The 18,779-nt window shown below is 39.9% G+C and overlaps 4 protein-coding genes and 1 long non-coding RNA gene across 7 annotated transcripts; 2 read left to right on the top strand and 3 right to left on the bottom strand.

Moving 5' to 3' along the window:
• The first annotated feature begins 5,721 nt into the window (after positions 1-5,721).
• On the top strand, positions 5,722-8,291 carry LOC136356282 (MADS-box transcription factor 26-like). Its single transcript, XM_066310010.1, has 7 exons — positions 5,722-5,998; positions 6,287-6,368; positions 6,612-6,673; positions 7,025-7,127; positions 7,214-7,255; positions 7,379-7,420; positions 7,957-8,291. The coding sequence occupies exons 1-7, from the start codon at positions 5,817-5,819 to the stop codon at positions 8,050-8,052; spliced, it is 609 nt and encodes a 202-aa protein (XP_066166107.1). The 5' UTR covers positions 5,722-5,816; the 3' UTR covers positions 8,053-8,291.
• LOC136356281 (GTP-binding protein YPTM1) lies at positions 6,770-11,619 on the bottom strand. 3 transcript variants are annotated; one of them, XR_010740986.1, is made up of 9 exons: positions 11,477-11,619; positions 11,274-11,346; positions 11,097-11,144; positions 10,923-10,970; positions 9,323-9,394; positions 9,075-9,230; positions 8,874-8,977; positions 8,623-8,793; positions 6,770-7,142 (listed from the first exon to the last, which is right to left on the bottom strand). XR_010740986.1 is itself a non-coding variant. In XM_066310008.1 (8 exons), exons 1-8 carry the CDS (start codon positions 11,488-11,490, stop codon positions 8,679-8,681), a joined length of 630 nt encoding a protein of 209 aa, XP_066166105.1. In that variant the 5' UTR covers positions 11,491-11,619; the 3' UTR covers positions 8,391-8,678. The 3 variants fall into 3 exon arrangements, 2 of the variants coding, with proteins under 2 accessions (XP_066166105.1, XP_066166106.1); XM_066310008.1 differs by lacking the exon at positions 6,770-7,142 and having other exon boundaries at positions 8,391-8,793; XM_066310009.1 differs by lacking the exons at positions 6,770-7,142; positions 10,923-10,970 and having other exon boundaries at positions 8,391-8,793.
• Positions 10,636-11,994, top strand: LOC136356283 (uncharacterized). The gene is made up of 2 exons (XR_010740987.1): positions 10,636-11,339; positions 11,521-11,994. It is a non-coding gene; the product is annotated as an uncharacterized lncRNA (long non-coding RNA).
• On the bottom strand, positions 11,782-14,932 carry LOC136356280 (uncharacterized). The gene is made up of 10 exons (XM_066310007.1): positions 14,511-14,932; positions 14,369-14,407; positions 13,899-14,019; positions 13,739-13,800; positions 13,458-13,525; positions 13,290-13,339; positions 13,033-13,102; positions 12,740-12,860; positions 12,504-12,620; positions 11,782-12,280 (listed from the first exon to the last, which is right to left on the bottom strand). The coding sequence occupies exons 1-10, from the start codon at positions 14,781-14,783 to the stop codon at positions 12,185-12,187; spliced, it is 1,017 nt and encodes a 338-aa protein (XP_066166104.1). The 5' UTR covers positions 14,784-14,932; the 3' UTR covers positions 11,782-12,184.
• Positions 14,933-15,603: 671 nt separating this feature from the next.
• Positions 15,604-17,243, bottom strand: LOC136356294 (putative RING-H2 finger protein ATL50). Its single transcript, XM_066310025.1, has one exon. It carries the CDS (start codon positions 16,206-16,208, stop codon positions 15,669-15,671), a length of 540 nt encoding a protein of 179 aa, XP_066166122.1. The 5' UTR covers positions 16,209-17,243; the 3' UTR covers positions 15,604-15,668.
• Positions 17,244-18,779: the final 1,536 nt, after the last annotated feature.

Raw genomic sequence — 18,779 nt, 5'->3', positions numbered from 1 at the left:
CCCTTGTATTATTCATGTTTATCTAAGTATCAATACTCAATACATCACTTGGGTCAGCCTTTCAAAAATCTGTAGAGTTACTGTTCGAATATCATAAATTGTTGGGTTATTGGTCTTGGTAGAATGCTCTTCATATGTTGTGTCACATCTTTATTGAACTAGTCGAATTCCCATGAGCTAGATTATAGTTTATTTTTTATTCTGTATTTCATTGATGCTTTATGTTTCACATGAACTATTCTCTTTAATAGTTATCCTTCACTTCAGTTATTTGTGACTTGTTTTCATCATGGCCCTTTCTTTTAATCGAGGCTATAATAAGATCATAACCTAGACTCAGACCATAATTAACAGTATAGAATCTTTCTCTATTCCGTTGATTAATGTGGTAATTTCTTCCTGAATTTCCCACGCATTTGTGTAGAACTAGATTATATTGCACTGAGCGTAGAATTGTATTTGCTATACAACTATTAGTTTTATTTCTAGCATTTCTTATATAATTATAGACTTGTAGTACTTTCTGGTTCTGTTTTATTATCAAATCAATCTAACCCATTATTTTCTGAACCCACTCTTATCAACCGCATATATCATTCTCTTTTTCTTCGATTAATGTGATAATTCCATCTCTTTGAAAATAAACATGTTTACTTTTTCCCACACTATTTTATTAGCATAGTAGATAAGTTGTGGGCGTGACAGACATTAAAGAATGTTGCTGCTTCATCTTATATGCTTAAGTGCTGCATCTTTATAAATTGAAAAAAATAAATAAATTGGAAACCATTTCTACTGCCTTTTGGTGACCACTTGTCTTAATGTATACATGAAAAGACACCTTCCTTGCTAAGCTAAACATGTACACAAAGGATATGATTCTTATGGCCAATGAATATGCTTGTGGTTAACAGTCAAAATAGTAATAGCACAGCAACGCAAAAGATAGAAATTCCAATCAACAAAAAGAGTTGATAATAGAGGAACAACTGTGATTTTGAAATGCTCACATAAATGCATGTCCTATGTTAACTAGATTCGTTAATTCTAAGGTTTCATTGGTCTTCACAAGATTTGGTTAATTATTGAGATTGTTCCATTGATGTGCCTCTCTAATGTGACTGCTGCCACAATAAACTTGAAGACAACTTGTTTGGAATCTAAGAAAAAGGGATCATTAAAGGGGTGGTCCTGGTAAGCTACAATCATGGGCCCATATATATGGCTTACAGTCTTTCTTTGGTTTGATCAGCTAAGATTCATGAATTGCGCCTGCATTTTTCTTAATCTTAGTCAGATGTGCATGCACATATGTTGACCAAGTGTTAAAAGTGTATGCTTACTGCAAGCTTATATATTACTCTATTGAAAAGATGCAGGAAGAGTGGTCCTGGACTCCTGCGAGTAATTAACGGCTTCATGTGTGTATTTATAATGTTCCACACCGGTGCAAAGCTTTATTCTTCTAGAACTTGCCAATTTGGGAGCTATGGAATAACAAGTTTTGGTATAATATGAACTAGTTTCCAGTGCAACTTTCTGTAAATAACCAGGTAGCTGGGATTTGCTAATCAGCAGTCAGCAGATACATTGTTCGCTCACCAATCGTGCTGCTTCTTGATTATCCCAAGTGAAGTTTGACAGCAAGCATGGATGATGCCAATGGATCACCAGATTTTTTTTCTTCTTTTTTAAACAACAGATTTTTAAGCTAGATTGTATAAAAGGTGTTGGTCAGTAAACCAAGCGTACAATTAACATAGCATCTATGAAACTAGAATTGTGGTGGTGACTTATATGCTAACAAGTGTTCATCCTAATGAGAGGATGAAGCTCAATTCTTGTATTATCTTGGTCGCTTGGGAGATATGGAAGCACAGAAATAATTGTGTTTTTAACGGCGCTGCCTCGAGTATGGCTGATGTTCTTCAAGCCATTACCAGCGAGGGTGTGCTTTATTACCAAGCAGGAGCGTCCAAACTTCGAGTCCTTTTGTCTAGGGCTATAGTGCTAAGGGCACTAGGTTGTTTTTTTTTTTTTCATTTGGGTGTGTGTGGTGTTGTCGTTGTATTTCCAAGTGGGTGGGTATCGGAGTTTTTCTCTAACACCGTTCACTTTTTTTCCCTATTTTTTAATGAAATGATGCGCAGATCTCCTACGTATTTAAATAAAAAAGTGTTGATCCCACCATGTTCTTCTATTTTTTTTTAAAGAACTACATGATATATATTGTGGCAATCCTTTGTTCTAGTACATATATATTATGACAGCATAGAGAAGATGATGTTGGGAGAAAGAAAGGGCAGATTATAAAAAATAATAATCTGACCAGAACAAATTCTTAACAATATAAAGTGCAAATGCCTTTATATGAGACATATTCCTCACTAAATATTCATTACTAATGGACCACTTGACTATCTAGGACGAGGTAGTACGGGACAATATGAATTCAATTGATTAAAAGAACTCTCTGCGCTTTTTAAAGTAATCAACACCCTTTTACCGATCTGATTATTTTAAGATGCCTTGATTGGTTTGTAACAATAAGATTTACCTGCTCTATAGTATAAGGCAACTAAACAGTCAAAACAAGATGTTATTTAACCACATGTAGGTAAGCTTTCAATAAAATTTTAGTGAGATTAGAGATGTGTAGTTGGTTTCTATCTCTTGGAACGTGTGTTGTGAGGCGCATTTGCAGGATATCAGTGTGGTGTTATGTGTATTAGTGTGTGTACATGTATCTGCCATAAAATAAATATAACATGTCATTTAATCCAAGAAGTTACAGCAACATCAAGGGGATCCTTCAAAAGGAGTTATAAGAGCATAAAAGAAGTCATGAAAAGAACATGAAGCCTGTTGTAATATGTGTATTTGGAAACATGGAGAATGGAAGCCTGTGAGGGCATGTTGGCAGTGTCATAACACAGATCTTGGAATTTTTAATTTCTAGAGCTCGGTCAGAAACAAGCATAAACAGTCGCTGACATCATCGGCTACATGGGATCACTAGGCCTTGGGTGCGCTCATGTTTGTTGGATGAAAAATGCACGTCTCCATCGTACCTCTTCCCCCCAAAAAAATGCTTATATGTAATAAGACACAACACAGAGTAGCGTCAGCTTGCCCATTCTTCACGAGTTCACGGTTTTATCCACCAAATTATTGTAACGGATTATTTGCTTCGCGCTTCTATAAATACGACTTTTTGAGAAACTTAATTCGAATGCATTGCTTATACAACTTGTTCAAACCTAATTGCTAAGTATATAATATATAATACGTAATTTATCTATTATATTATTAAAATAGGAAACAACACGTTCGCTATGGAGGTTACAAATTCCCACATTAATCAGAGAAAAAGAAAAGAAGAGTTCGAGTAAAAATACATTTAGAAATAATTGAAATTCGGAATAAAAATAAAAAATATTTAAAGAAAACTCCATGTAGAACACAATTGGAGATTAACTAAAATTCAAAATAAAAATAAAATAAATTCCTGAATAAAAAAATAAAAATAAGAGTTCGAGGAAGAATATAATTTACAAAAAACTAAAATTAGGAATTAAAAAATAAGGAATATTGAAAGGATAGACCATATAAAACACAATATGGGATTAATTAAAATTAAAAAAAATTGAAATTAAAAAAATAAAAACAAGAGTTCAACTCGGAATACAATTAATAAATAACTAAAATTCGGAATAAAAAAATCGACTATTGAAAGAAAAGATCATCTAGAACATATCGCGAGATTAATTAAAATTTTAAATAAAAATAAAATAAATTTTAAAAATAGAAAAATAATTATAAGATTTCAAGCAGGGATACAATTTATAAATAACAAAATATTGGAATGAAAAATATGGATTTTTTTTTAAAAAATAGACCTTCTAAAACACAACGATGACAAATGACAATAAACAGAGGAGAAGCAACATGCCCACAAAGGAGTAGGGTGGTGACGGTTGATGGAACATCTAAAAAACCAAATAGAATCCTAATGACTATTAAGGGGAGGGACGATAGGCATGCCGTTAAGCAGCACAGTATGGTGGTTGAAGGGACTTATAGAAATTAAAAAATAAACCTCAGTGATAATTATGTTTGATTTTTAAAATCTCAATGTCAATAAAGAGGGAAGGCAGCGGGCGGGCCGTAGAGGAGTAGTGACGGCAGTTTAGCGGAACTTATAGAAAGTAAAAAACTAAACCCCCAAATGATTATTATCAGTTTTTAAAATCCAATGACAATAAAGAGAGGAGGCAGCGAACATGCTATAGAGAAGTACAGTGTTGACGTTTAACGAGACTTTTAAAAGTATAAAAATGAAACCCAACGAGACAAATGAATTCTAAAAACTAAAAGGTCCATTTTTTAAGAGAGAATCTATTCTATACCACTGAGTTTGTTATAATTCAACAATTTACCACTGACTTTGTCTCTTTCTACAATATATCGGCGACTTTATCAATTGTTCTACAATACACCATTGGGTTGGACTTATTTTTCAATAATACCTAAAATACCCTTATGGACATATAAGATTAACAGTTGATTTATCTCATTAGAAGTTTCAAAAAAATATGAAACTTTTATGTGGCATCCTTATACAGTATAAAAGTTTGTATATGAGTTTCAATTTTTTTCCATTTATATTTTTATAAAATATAACTTATATGTTATATGCTATATAAAATATTTTTTTGTGTTGTTGTTTTTAATGCAAATTATCTTTCATATGCAACATAAGATATTTTTTGCTGTTATTAAGCTATTTCTCTCTAGTATAACACACAAAAATATTTTTTTCTAAAAACAAATACCAAAAAAATTGAAAATATGTATACATACTTCCTTATTGTGTAAGGAGGCCATATAAAAATTTTCATTTTTTCTGAAACTTTATAATGAGATAAATTAATTGTTAACCATGTATGTCTCTAAGGGTATTTTGGGTAATTTTTTAAAAAGAGCCCCATCCCAATGGCAAATTGTAGAACAATTGATAAAGTCATCGGTATATTATAGAAAGAGACAATGTCAGTGGTGAATCGTTGAACTGGGATAAACTCACTGGCATAGAATAGATTCTCTCTTTTTTTAAAGGTACCAAGGAGGATGAGAGAATCCGTGGTTGGTTGAGCAAGCAAATAAAAGAGTGATAGAGAATAAGTAAGGGGTAGCAACTGGTGTGCCTTTTAAAATTTATAAAATTAGAAACACAAGAATAATAAGGTTCGGTTTTTCAAATTCATAAGACATCTTTTGAGCTATTTAATAATTTTTAAATAAAATCATATGTAATATAATAGATATTTTTTTTATGGTTGTTAGCCGCGCAATTGTGTGGCCACCCAGCTAGTTTCTATAATAAAGTAGATCATCCCACGGCTTTAACCCGAGTTTCATCTACAAGAACTGAGCAACAAGAATGGAAGGCTATGCTAGGAACCAAGAAGCATCAAAATGTTGAGCAAAAGATGACCATGTCTAAGGGCCCAGCAATTCAGGTCATGTATATAGGCGCCCTTTTTGTGATGTGCAATGAGCCAATGAGTGGTCTACCAAAATTATTCCTTGTCCCTCCCAAGGCCACCATAAAATGCCCCCACTTCGGCGGCAAAATCCAAACCGCCATTAGCCTCTCAAAGCCAGAGGGAGATAGTTACATACAGTTTGCCACTGCCTTCAGAAGCTAGTTCAAACTAGTGGGGGTTTGTGTGCAAAAAAATTGAAAGAAAAGAGAGATCGCAAAACACAAGACGACTGAAGTGAAGAATCATATCAATCAACCAGTGAGTGATATGGCTCGTGGCAAGGTTCAGATGAGGAGGATAGAGAACCCGGTGCATAGGCAGGTCACCTTCTGCAAGCGGCGGATGGGTTTGCTCAAGAAGGCCAAGGAGCTCTCTGTCCTGTGTGATGCTGATATCGGCGTTATTGTCTTCTCCCCTCATGGCAAGATCTATGAGCTCGCCACCAACGGGTAAAGTATATACATGTATATTACTACAACCGTTCGAAGATATAGCAACTTTTGACTATCAAAATGTTTATATTTTCAGACGGAGGGAGTAAAATTATTAGTGGACCAAAAGTATGCATCTTACTCCCTCTGTCTCAAAATATAGTAAGTTTTAGATATGAATATGGAGTTCTGAACAACCATTTATCCAAATTCATAACTAAATGTTGTTATATTTTAGGATGGAATTAGTATTTCGTTTTACAAACATTGTTGATGTGTTTTATGCATGGCTGATGATGATATTAGGAACATGGAAGGCTTGATTGAACGGTACAAGTGTAACCTCCCAGAAGCGCAAGTTGAAAGCACCGAGCAGAACATACCTATGGTCAGCATCACACAATCACGTAGACAACATGATATGCACATCTCCACAGTTGTTTCAAATAGATTTACAGAACTATTTATGCATACGAATGGAATTTATATTTAATTGTGGAAAATTTTCAAGGCTCAGCACACTTGCGCTTTGTGTTTTGCTCACGGACATAAAATCTGATTTATTTATTTATTTTGAGTGTTTTGTATAGAATGATTCGTCTAATATTAAGTCATTGTGATGCTATACTAGGTGATACAGCAAGATGTATTGTTTCTAAGGCGAGAAGTTGACCTGCTTCAGAACAGCTTAAGGTAATCATCCGCATTACTTGTAATACAATGAAACGACATTTGTTTCTCTTTTTCTTATCAGAAAATGGCCCTAGTAGTTCAGTTGATAATTCTATGAACATCACAAAACTGTTGTATGATATTTCTTCATAAAATGTTTCCAGGAGAGTAGTTTTTAATTCAGAAAATAAGAAAAAGGAAAAGGAAAATGAAACTACTTAATTATATAGTACAATGGGCAACATAGACTGCTGAGAATCTGTAAGTTTTAAAAGATCATGGAAGGGATTTTTCAAGGGTGTAGGAAACTAGCTAGTATACTGATCAAGACACTGATGGGAAAAAGTAAGCAACTAAGCACACCTCTTGCAGGTACATGTATGGAGAGAAAGATATAAACCATATGAATCTTGGTGAGCTGCAATCCCTTGAAAGTAATCTTGAAGTATGGGTGAATAACATTCGCTCCACAAAAGTAAGCCATTCATCACTGTAGAATAAAAAGAACTTCCCATAAAGTTGGCAATTATTATAATATGTTACCCTTTTTCTGCTGAATAGATGCAGCTCATGTCTAGGGAGATCGAGATGCTCAAGAACAAGGTTAGATCAGCATGCTTGATTTCATCCCTCTAACCAACTTTTAGTATTTGAGACCAGCTCATATATAGAGGAGATGCAAGTAGAATAATTATTCACTGATAGTTTTATGTGTTTCAATTGCAGGAAGGCATATTGAAGGCTGCTAATGATATACTTCAAGAAAGGGTACTTCTGGCAATTAATTCATGCATTCTTTAAAAGAAACAACACTATTTAAAAGAAATAACTTTTGATTTGTAGGAATTTGATGTTATAATTATTATTTAGAAATAGGCTACACTTAATTTAAAGAGAGTTTATTTACCATCCGTTTTCTGATTTCTGTATAAACAAACACATTTTGTTTGTAATAAGGTGCCTCCTATTCTATCCAGTTGACATATGCATGTAGGAAGCTCACATACAAAGAACATTTATGTTTTCCCTTTTTTTCAGGGGCATGCAAAAGAGTTGTGTATAATTATATTATGATTGAGAACTTAGAACAGTTAATACAACAGCCAACCTATGTGCCAACTGAAATTAGGATAAGAAAAAACAGAGAACATAAAATGTTTAGCTGATAATCTCGTGGCATCAAATATTTATGCTATTCTGTAAGGGAGAGTAACTGTATCATCTCTTAAAAACATTTTTGACCCACCATGTTCCATTTTTCAGAAATTAGCACCTTCCTTATTAGCTTGATCGTGTGTCTGCAGATAATCGAGCAGACTAGTATTCTGGATGTGCGCGGCAACATGATGATACCACAAGTGCCATTTCAGCTAACCACGGAGAGTAACTACTATTTCTAGCATGGAAGGCCGAAGTACCTGCCTGTCAAGTTATCTCACATGTTCTATAGTGGAAACCTAGAAACTATCATTGGATTGAAAAATTGACGTCTGAGATTCGTCCACGTTACCATAAGTAAATATGTTACTCCCAGTAAAATTTTTACTCATGAGTAAATCCACGAGTAAAATTTTTAATCGTGATGACGTGGACGAATCTCAGACGTCCATTTTTTCGATCCAATGGTAGTTTTCAGGTTTCTACTACATAGGTAGTTACATCATATATTTTACCCTGTTTTGAGCTCCGCAAGGCTACAGTGAAAAGACCTATTATAAGCATGTGCCTACACATGTTGTAGGGAAAAAATATATGCATTTGCATCTGTGCATTATTTTGCATGTGTAAATTGACCTTTCAGACTGGAAACTACATGTATCTATTAAATATGGTACAACTTTCTAGATGCAATGTTTATTAGAGAATCATCAAAGACAGGAAATTAGGTTCTTGACTCGATTTTCAACAGATGTGGCGACACCTTGCAGTAACTAAAGTGCTCAAATCTATGAGAAGACAGAGGAACACACTTAACAGATATGCCATGTTCATCCCAATTCATGGAAGATGCCAGACCATTGTGCCATCACGATGAACAACAGCTGCTCTTCTGTGGCTGCTGCTGTTGCTGAATTGGCTGACCTTTCATCTGAACTAGATTGGATGCCTTCCTCTCCAGGGCTGCCTGGCTCCCAGATTTTCTGCAGATTAGACACAAGATTCAGCAGAATAACTTGTTTATAAGAGACTATGAAACTTTATGCATTGTCATTTATCCTACTGCTTTTTGATTGCGGCACACATAGCCAAGAAAGCCTCTTCGACATTGATCGAGTCCTTAGCACTTGTTTCAAGGAATGGAATGCCTATCTCATCAGCATAAGCCTGCAGTGATTCGTACCTTTTCATTTAGCTTAACAAAATATAACATAACTTCTGCATGGATAAGCCATCCATAGTGTAATAGGGTTTGCAATGCGACCTGTGCTACTGCAGTTTCAACAACTCTGCTCTCTGCCAGATCACACTTGTTACCAACAAGAAGCTTGCATACGCTGTCATTGGCGTACTTGTCGATCTCGCTCATCCACTCCTTCACATTGTTGAAGCTCTCCATATCCGTAATGTCATAGACGATCTGGATGCATTCACATGAACCCTTTTTTTTTCTTTACTGAAAACACACATGAAAATGGCAAAAAAAATTGTTCATAGGCTGAAAAAGCTTACAATTATCCCATGAGCTCCCCGGTAGTAGCTACTGGTGATGGTTCTGAATCGCTCCTGTCCTGCTGTGTCCCACTGTTTGCAATGCAAGTACCAATGTCACACTAAACATTAGAGGATTGCAGCTTCTGATCTGTGCAACATATTCTATTTCATAGTTCGATCTAATGATTATGTAGGAAGTACAGAAGTCATTTGGCACTAGAAATGATAAGATGCCAGAATTCATTCAGGAAGAACCAATACCTCCAAGTGTAATCGCACAATCTCAAATCACTAATTTTAATTTTCACAAATGGTTCGGTTTACAAATTCAAGCGAAAAAAACAAATCAAGCACAGAAATCAGAACTGGCACATTGATTCAGGATTCAGCGATATCTAGCAACCACCGGTTATATATCATCAGTAAGCACGGAAGCAAACTCCAATCCCCTACTCTCCATTAGAAAGTGCATCTCGATAACGAACTAGATCGAAATTTCCCCCCAAAATCACCAGAGGGCGGGATCCAGGCATGACTGAGGCATCCAGCTATTCTCCGAGCCCACCCTAAATCGCAGCGAAGTGGGGCAACAAGATCAACGCGCAAAATCGGTGGAGGAGGAGTTACCTCCGCCCGACGTCGCCGGAGCCCGGGAAAAAACGCGGCGGCGGTACGGGCGAGGAGCTGGCCATCGCCGGCGGCGACGTCGACACGTCCGTCGTCTCGTATATCCGAGTTTACCGGTTTGCAAAATTCCAGGATCGCTAGCAATAGACGCGGCCCAAAGTTGGGTCTATTTGCAAAAAAAATCCTGGATCGCTAAAAATTTTCCAGAATCACTACACTAGCAATAATTGAGATCCGAAGAAGAAGAGCCTTTATGCGAAATTCTAGGATCGCACGAACAAAATTGATCCGAAGCAGGGTATCTTAGCAAAATTTCAGGATCGTCTAGCACATCTCATTGTTTCGCTTATGTTCATACTTATATAAGCTAAAATTAAATTATAGAACCTAATTTTGAATTTAATTTTTTGTTTTTCGTCGCAGTTTATTTTATAGCATTTTTTTATTGCTAATATCACTTTTTTTCTAATAGTGATCCAAAGCAGGGACTTGACTTCCACGTTAAATTCTAGAACCTGGTACGCGAAGTGACCGTTGGATAGAGAGCGCGCGGCTCAGATGGAGGGCATCAGGTTTTATGCGGAAAAGGCCCTCGCTTAGGCCTCTTTTAGATGGGCCTCAATACGAGCCCACCGATATCATGGGCCGCGTTGAGGCCCATTCAAACAAGGCCATACTCGTCTCACCATCCTCCTGTGTCCCTCGCACCGCCACGGCGCCACCCCGCCACGCGGCGGGGCGGCGGAGCTCCGGCGAGCCACGCGGGCACAACCTCCCTCGGCTTCGGCCCCACACGCACGCGGCAGCATCGCCGGCCATCTACGAGACAATCCGGCGAGAATCCACTCTCTCTCTCCGACGGCCCCGGGTCGGCGGCGGCCGGCGATTACCGACGAAGAGATCGGTGCGAGATAGGCCGCCGCCGCCGCGCGCTGCTCTGCTCGGAAGCTAATCGCGAAGAGGTTTCAGGGGATCGGCGAGAGACACTCACGATCTGCAGCTTGATGGTCTTCCCGTCCATCTCGATCGTGCGAATCTTCTGCAGATGAACAAATTAACAAGGGAGTGGACTCGAATGAATCAGAATCAGAAACCGGCATGATCACAGAGACGAAAGAACGAAGAACAATGCGGGCATTTTGCAAGAAAGAGAGGGGGGACTCACGAAGTCAACACCGATCGTGCTGATGTAGCTGTCGACGTAGGAGTCGTCCTGGATGAAGAAGAACACATCAATCAATCAATCATTCCAAAGAGGGACAGAAACCACAGCAAAATATATGACCCAAAATCTTGGAAACCAAATCCGCATTGCCATTCGCGAGAAAACTCAAAAACTCACCGCGAATCGGAGGAGGAAGCATGACTTGCCGACCGAGGAGTCGCCGATGAGGAGCAGCTTGAACAGGTAATCACTGGCAACTCATCAGGGGGATAAGCAAGCAGCATTTTCAGTACAACCGAAGAACGGATAGATAACAACAGAAACCACATTAATTAGCCGTAAATTCCAAGATCGAAAAGAAAAAAAAAATAGAGGATTACAATTCGTTGTTCATGGCTCTTCCTGCCTTAACCCACTTCTGCAGCTTCTTCTGCTCAGGATCAAAGGTATCAGCAGGAAGCAAAAGAAAGAGAATTGATGCTTGGACAGAGCTGGAGAGGAGGTTCTCCAGGAACAAGAAGGTGGTGAGAATATGGGAGACGACCTAGGAGAAGTATAAACAAAGCAACTCATCAGCCCGTACAACATTTTTTTTTGTATTTTTATCCTCACGACGTTGGAGTGTTCCCTCACCCCTGCAGGCTGTTTTGTTTTAAAAAAATCCAAGACAAGATTCACGGGTGCCTTGCCCAGGATGAACACGATGCTGTCGCGTACCTCTTCCAGTACAATACTAAAATAGTCCAAAGTACAAAGAAATTGTTAGTACTTTGAGCTGGAGACGCCATGAAGATAGCACAGAAAATTGTGGCAGCAGAATCCAAGATACATTGGACAGCTGCCGGCAGTTTCATGTGCCACTCTCCTTGTAATCTTGTGTGGTTGTGCGAGTCGGTGCCACCAAAAGCTGCGCTACTTTGTATGTAGACCCGAGTACTTAAAGATGGCACAAGTTAAGAAAGAGAAATCTACCAGGCAAGAACCATGAAACACTACTGGCTTCTCAGAGCAAAATATACACTGAAGACTCTCAAGTCATGTCTGCTTGCTACTGGAGAACGCACGTCTATCAGAGGTTCAGAAAGAAACTACCCACTAGTCGAGTATTGTTGAAATAAGTAGGATAGTATCTTCTTATGGTCCCCCGATTGGAACCCAGTATTAGGATCAATCAGATATGGCACCTGAAACACAAAGGGTAATAAGTATTAAAAAATGGGGCGTAAGATGCTAAAACTGCAAGTCAAACAATATGCACGCGTAACAAAAAATACTGGGCATATAGAATTCCATGAATTATGAGGTAACATGAGTATCAGAGTCTCCATCACCAAATTTCTCAAATAATTTTATTGCTGCTCCTTCCGACTTATTACTTTTCAAAATGCATCATATGACTCGCTTTACCTGCTTAGAACCTGATATCTTTTGAAGCAAATCCATCTTTGAGGACCCCTCTCCAACATTCTGGAGGATATAAGGAACCTCCAATTCACAGAGAGCCTCACGGACAATCCTTGCATACTGAATCACCAACCACATATGAGAAATAAAATAGAGCCAACTTCTATAAACCATCACATATGAGAAATAAATAGGTCAAACTTCTAGAAAAGGATAGGAAATATAAGCAATGTTCTTACAGTATTATTCTCAAACGAGAAGAGCTCTAGCTTGTCTTCAGGTACCTCACCAGCTTTGTTCCACAATGTCATTCCTCTTCCAGCTCGAAGAAGAGTAGGCACCCATCCTGTGAGAATTGTACTGCAAAAAATATGGAGATGCCCTGAGAACAGCCAAAGATAAAAGGAAACTTGTCTAGCATCGCAGTAGTTTCTTCTAAAGTATTTTGGATCTAAATCATAGAAAAGTATATTATCTCTAAAACCTTCAAGAGGTACAATAGATATAGCTGACTAAAACATGCAAAAGAGACCTCTCAAGGAGTCCAAATGAAGGACTCTTTCCTTCTCCGTACTGTCTGAACAGGTATTTTACAATATCTCCTGCACATTCAAGACTCATTAGTATCCATATTAATTTTGTAGTTTATTAGCTATCAAAATAGGAAAACTACTCATCTTAAACATAGTTAAGGGATATGATGTTTTTATGCCAAGAACAAAAGAGTACAAAAAACTCCACGGTAGAAGCTTACAGAAATATTAAAAGAAAGGTTTAATTGGATGTTACCACTTTCATACATGGTGACACCATTACTTGCATCAACAAGAAGTGGAAACCTGTGTATCAGAATGACACCAGTTCAGTGACACTTTAGGTCCAGGTCTTTGCATTCTGTTCAGCTGAAGCATTACTGCAGCTGTAATTAGTATAAATGCATAGTTGACAAACACGTACTGCTCCTTCCCTCCAATTTTCTTGACCACATCTCTATGTCTTAGCGATCCTTTTGGGCAAGGATATACCTGTATTTTATTCATATTTGGAGAGGAAGTTATTAACTAATCAAAACATGTTCATATGTATTTCCTCGACGTACATTGCTTCACAGCTACATTGAAAGTCTATAAGAAAACGATATTGAGCAAAGCTATGTTGATTGCATCATATTCTTAATCATCAATGTATAATCTCAGAATTGGAGAGAATTTGGAAAAGCATTGTAAGAAGTAAGATACCTCTGCAGAAAGGTCAAGCTCAGTCATGGCCTCCCGAACTCTCCTACAGAAGGGGCATGCCTCTATTGGGAAGAAAAACGAAGAAATCGTTCAGAACATTCTGAAAATAACTAAGTTTTGATGCTGACGAATCAGAAACCAAAGTACTAATATTTTTTACCAAACTCGTACAATTGCAGAGTCGGCGCACTTGTTGTTGGGTTAACATTATTCTCGCTGCTAGTAGATACACTTGAGCCCCATGGTAGTCTAGCTAAACTTGAGAGTGAAGATGTAGCGACCTGGCAAAAAAATGTAACAATTAATAGCCATTCATCAATGGCCTAGCAATTGGTACCCGAATAGAAATGCTTGCATTTATACTTAATCTCTTTAGCTTGCCATTTGCAGTTAAGACCAATAAATTCTTTTAGTATCAGGATGAGATTTTGCTCACATTACAGATTACAGCATCAGCAGCAATGAGTTACAAACAACAAAAGCTTCCTTTTGCCCACATGAATTTGCTTCATGGGATATCCAATCGATCGAACATCAATTTTTTCACTAAATTCTACACTGAAATTCAAGTTCTCTTAAGATTTTTCATCTCAAAAGGGTTAATTTTACGAGCCAAAAGCCAGAGATTACCTCCACGATGTCATTCCGCTCCTGTGAAGGGTCACCTCCCTGCGTGAACATTCACAGAGAAAAAAAAGAACGCGCACTGTGTGAGCAAACAAGCCCATAAAATTCGGCGAACTGGCAGCAAAATCGGCAGCAAATCAATTACCCCGAGGAGCTTGAGGAGCGGGCACAGGAAGGACAAGACGCTGCCGCCGCCGCCGCCGGTGGTGGTGGTGGCGCCCGTTCCGCCCGCGGCAGTTTCGGCTTCTCCCGCCTCCGCTCTCGGAGGGCGCGCCCGCGCGGCGAGGGTTTGTGGTCCCCGGGCGCGGCTGCGGAGGCGTGCTCCTCGGGCAGGAGGAGGGGAGCGCCACGGAGCTGTAGGGCAGAGGCGTGGATGGTGGTGGTGGTGGTGGTGGACGGGGCGCGCGAGGGGCAGCATGCCGCGGCGGGAGCTGGCCGGAGGAGGAGGAGGAGGAGGGGAGGCGTTGCCGGCGTGTGGTGGTGGTGGGGCGTCGCGTCGTCCGTCGCTCGCTGGCGGGGGAAGAGAAGGGGAAGCGGACGGGCGCGGCTTCGTTGTTGGAAGTGGACAGCGTGGCGTGGATCGGGCCGAGGAAAAGAAATGCAAAACCGGCCTTGGTGGGGGGTGATGCGCTGCGTGGGCCAGCGGCTGCGAAATGGGCTGCTTCGGTCGGGCCCAGGCGGTGGTCTCACGATTCCACGACTACTCCATCCGTCTCAAAATATATATATATGTAGATGAGATATACTCCCTCCGTCTCATAAAAAACAATCTAGTATCAGATGTGACACATTCTAATACAACGAATGACAAATGTATGTCCAGATTTAATTTTTTTAGACGGAGGGAGTATTTCCCAGTACTATGAACTAATCTAGAGATATTTTCTAGTACTATCAACTGAATAGGAAATATCTCTTATATTTTAAGGCGAAGGAAGTAGTTGATATGGTACTCGTGGGTCTAGTCCCGCCGAGCGGCCGATAATCGAGGTTATCTATTAATGTGCGTTGGATCTTAATCTAAGGATTGCAAAATTCATGTGATGCAGTCTCATTCTATAAAATATAGTTGATTAGGATGTTAGTATTATAGTATATAGTTTCATAATAATATTATGTACGATTTATGTTGATATATCTTGATTGAGAGATATAAAACTATTGGTTTAATCAGTTTTCGATGCTCAGTTGATCACACGGTTTTATAGACGCTATTTTTCTAAGGGTTAATTGGATCCATGTCATTGTAAATATGTCATATTAAAAAAATACCACTACTATTTATGTAATCGGGTAGATGCTACTATAATCTTCTAAAATTAGAACCATGCCACTCCATCACGATTTCTGTCGTCTCCGTTACTTTTTCTGTTAGATCGAGCGGCAGCTGGCTGTCTCCCAGCCCTCCGGCGCTGTCCGCCGCGGCCAACGGCGCGGAGCCAGGCGTCAATGCAGGGACGTAGAACGCGCGGCCGCACTTGGGGAGAAGGCGGAGGAGCTCGCCATCGCGGAACTCGCCGAGGCAGACGGGGCAGTCGGTGGCGCCGAGCATGCAGGCGCCGTCGTGGTACCTTGTGAGGGCGATGGACTCGATCGCCACCTCATCGAGCTGGTGCTGGTGCTGGTGCTGGTGCCTACGGTGGATGAAGCAGTAGATGGACGCGTTTGGGGTGCGGCGACACGACGGCGCCGCCCTTGCCGTTGCTGGCCGTCGTAAGCAGCTGCATCGCCGCCACCTCTGCTGCGCCCCGCCGCGGCGGCCGCCGGCGTCCAGCGTTCGCATCATCCACCGCCCAGGAAGCCCTTCGCCGGCGGCGGCCGCGCCCGGCGCCGGAGGCACCATCCCCCGGACGCGCGTGAGCAGCTCGACCACCGGAGTCGAAGCCGATGAGGCGCACGCGACAAAACGGAGAAGAGGATGGGGAGCTGGCGCGACGGCTGGCACGGGCGAAGGACAGCCCGGCGCGGTCGCGGCCGGGCCTGACGGGGTTCGGCGCGGAACAGGATCGTCGGATGCGCGCGCGGAAGCAAGGGGGAGGGCGGCAGGCGAGTGAGACACACATCATATCTATCCATGCACCTCCGCTCATCACTCATCAGGGAGCTCAGGCAGAAACACCCAACGAGCTCAGGGAGTAGCTAGCTAGCTGCTACAGATGCAGCGCGCGAGGCTAGCTAGCTAGCTAACTAAACCAATCAACATACAACCATCGATCTTTGCGTTTGGTTGATCAGGAGGTGCCGTCCTGCGACGCAGCCGCTGGAAGACGGCCCTCTGCCGAAGGTTCTCCCGGAGGCCGACACGGTCGTGGACGGCGTCCGGCACGGCGCCGCCCGTCGCTGTCCCCGAGCTATGCCGCCGCGGAAGCGCCCACCGCCTCCGGCCAAGCGCGTCCTCAAGGTGGTCAACAGCGTCCACAAGCACGCCGAGCTCCCTTGCCGCGGTCGAGCTCCTTCGCCGCCACCCAGGAGTGCTGCTGGTCGGCGCACTCCAGCCCCCAGGAGTGCTCGGGTTGCTCCTCCGCCGCCGCCATCGCCTCCGGTTTGCTCGTCGTTGCGGTGGCGTGGTGTCGGAGATGCACGGGACAGCAACGATAGGAATAACTGGGATGACGGAAAAATGGATGGAAAATACGACGGAGTGGCACGGTTCTAATTTTTCTAAATTCTAGTGCCACCCAGCCGATATCGTAAATAGTATTGGTATTTTTCTAATTTGGTATATTTATAGTGGCATGGATCCAATTAACCGTTCTTTTTCTTTTTCTAATGGTACTGGGGCTGGGTGAATCTTAACTGCATTAATGAAAAACTTCGTGTCACATTGTACCGGGATTCAATTCCGGCTTTGCTGTCGATCGACCCGCTCCCAATTAAGGCTGATGTAGTAAGTTCATTGGATACGGTCATATAGACGAACTCCATCTAAAAAGGACATGCATTGCATCTCCAGCCAAATTAAATTAAACTAGCTGGGTGGCCCGCGCAATTGCACGGCTAGCACCTAAACAAAATTATATATATATTAAGTATGATTTTACTTAAAATTTATTAAATAGCTATCTCATTGTCTTAAGATTTTGAAAGACCAAACCCTATCATTCACGTGTTCTAATTATATAGTTTTTTTAAAAGTCACACCAGTTGCTACCCCTTATACCATCTCTTTCTTTATTTGCTTGCTTGATCTACCATTATTTCTATTCATTCTCCTTACAACTTTTAAAAATTGGATCTTATAGTTTTTAGAGTTTATTGTCACGTTGGGTTTCGTTTTTATAATTTATAGACGTCCCGTCAAACGTTGCCATTATACTCCTCTATGGCCCGTCCACTGTCTCTTCTCTTTATTGTCATTGAGATATTAAAAATCGAACATAATTATCATTTAGGTTTATTTTTACTTTCTAGAAGTCCCGCCAAACCGTCAGCGGCTTTGCCATTGTATTTCTCTACGGCTCGTCCGCTGCCTCCCTTCTTTATTATTGTTGTGATTTTAAAATCGACCATGATTATTATTGTTTTTTTTAATTTTTTAGAAGTTTCGAACATATTTAAAAATTGGACATTGTAGTTTTTAGAGTTTATTATCTTGTTGGGTTTCATTTTTTATAATTTTTAGAAGTCTCGTCAAACGATGCCACTATGCTTCTCTACGGCCTGTTCGCCGCATACTCTTTATTGTCATCGTGATTCTAAAAATCGAACATAACTATCGTTGAAATTTATTTTTTATTTTCTAGAAGTCCTGTCAACCGTCGGCGGCTCTTCAACTATACTCCTATACACCCCGCCCGCTGCTTCTCCTTTTTATTTGAGATTTTAAAATTCGAATATGATTATCAATGGGTTTTTTTAACTTTCTAGAAGTCCCGGCAACCGCTTTGCTCGTTTGCTTCACGGCCTGCATGTCGTTCCTCCTTTTAATCATCATTAGGATTCTATTTGGTGTTTTATTAACAGTTTTTATATGTCGTATCAACCGCCACCATCTACTCCTTTTATAGGCATGTTACTTAATTTATCTCGTCATGTGTTTTAGATGGTCTTTTCTTTCGATAGTCTTTATTTTTATCATAAATTTTCAATAGTCTTTATTTTTATTATAAATTTTAGTTATTTATAAATTGTATTACTAATTGAAATATTATTTTTCTTTTTCTAATTTTAGAATTTATTTTTTTTCAAATTTTAATTAATATCGTATTGTGTTCTTTTAATATTTTTATTTTTTATTTTCAGTTTCAGTTGTTTCAAAATTGTATTCATGCTTAAACTCTCTTTTATTTTTTCTAATTTTGGATATTATTTTATTTTTTATTCTGAATTTTAATTAATCTCGTATTGGGTTCTCTCCCTTCTTTATTATCATTGAGATTTTAAAATTGAACATGATTATCATTGTTTTTTTTTC

Source organism: Oryza sativa, chromosome 4 (assembly GCF_034140825.1).
Source record: "Oryza sativa Japonica Group chromosome 4, ASM3414082v1".
NCBI lineage: Eukaryota > Viridiplantae > Streptophyta > Magnoliopsida > Poales > Poaceae > Oryza > Oryza sativa.
Note: the sequence above shows the minus strand (reverse complement) of the source record. Positions and strands in the feature narration are given on the sequence as shown.

Excerpts from the sequence above, each read along its gene's own strand:
- LOC136356282 (XM_066310010.1), top strand. The coding sequence starts at position 5,817 with ATGGCTCGTGGCAAGGTTCAGATGAGGAGGATAGAGAACCCGGTGCAT. Across the intron at positions 7,256-7,378 it reads TCGAGATGCTCAAGAACAAG|GAAGGCATATTGAAGGCTGC; the intron begins GTTAGATCAGCA and ends TTTCAATTGCAG. Across the intron at positions 7,421-7,956 it reads ATGATATACTTCAAGAAAGG|ATAATCGAGCAGACTAGTAT; the intron begins GTACTTCTGGCA and ends GTGTGTCTGCAG.
- LOC136356281 (XM_066310008.1), bottom strand. Across the intron at positions 11,145-11,273 it reads GCTTCCTCCTCCGATTCGCG|GACGACTCCTACGTCGACAG; the intron begins GTGAGTTTTTGA and ends TTCTTCATCCAG. Across the intron at positions 8,978-9,074 it reads TTGAAACTGCAGTAGCACAG|GCTTATGCTGATGAGATAGG; the intron begins GTCGCATTGCAA and ends GAATCACTGCAG.
- LOC136356280 (XM_066310007.1), bottom strand. The coding sequence starts at position 14,783 with ATGCTGCCCCTCGCGCGCCCCGTCCACCACCACCACCACCACCATCCA. Across the intron at positions 12,621-12,739 it reads TCTCGTTTGAGAATAATACT|TATGCAAGGATTGTCCGTGA; the intron begins GTAAGAACATTG and ends TTGGTGATTCAG. Across the intron at positions 12,281-12,503 it reads AGATATCAGGTTCTAAGCAG|GTGCCATATCTGATTGATCC; the intron begins GTAAAGCGAGTC and ends TTTGTGTTTCAG.
- LOC136356294 (XM_066310025.1), bottom strand. The coding sequence starts at position 16,208 with ATGGTGCCTCCGGCGCCGGGCGCGGCCGCCGCCGGCGAAGGGCTTCCT.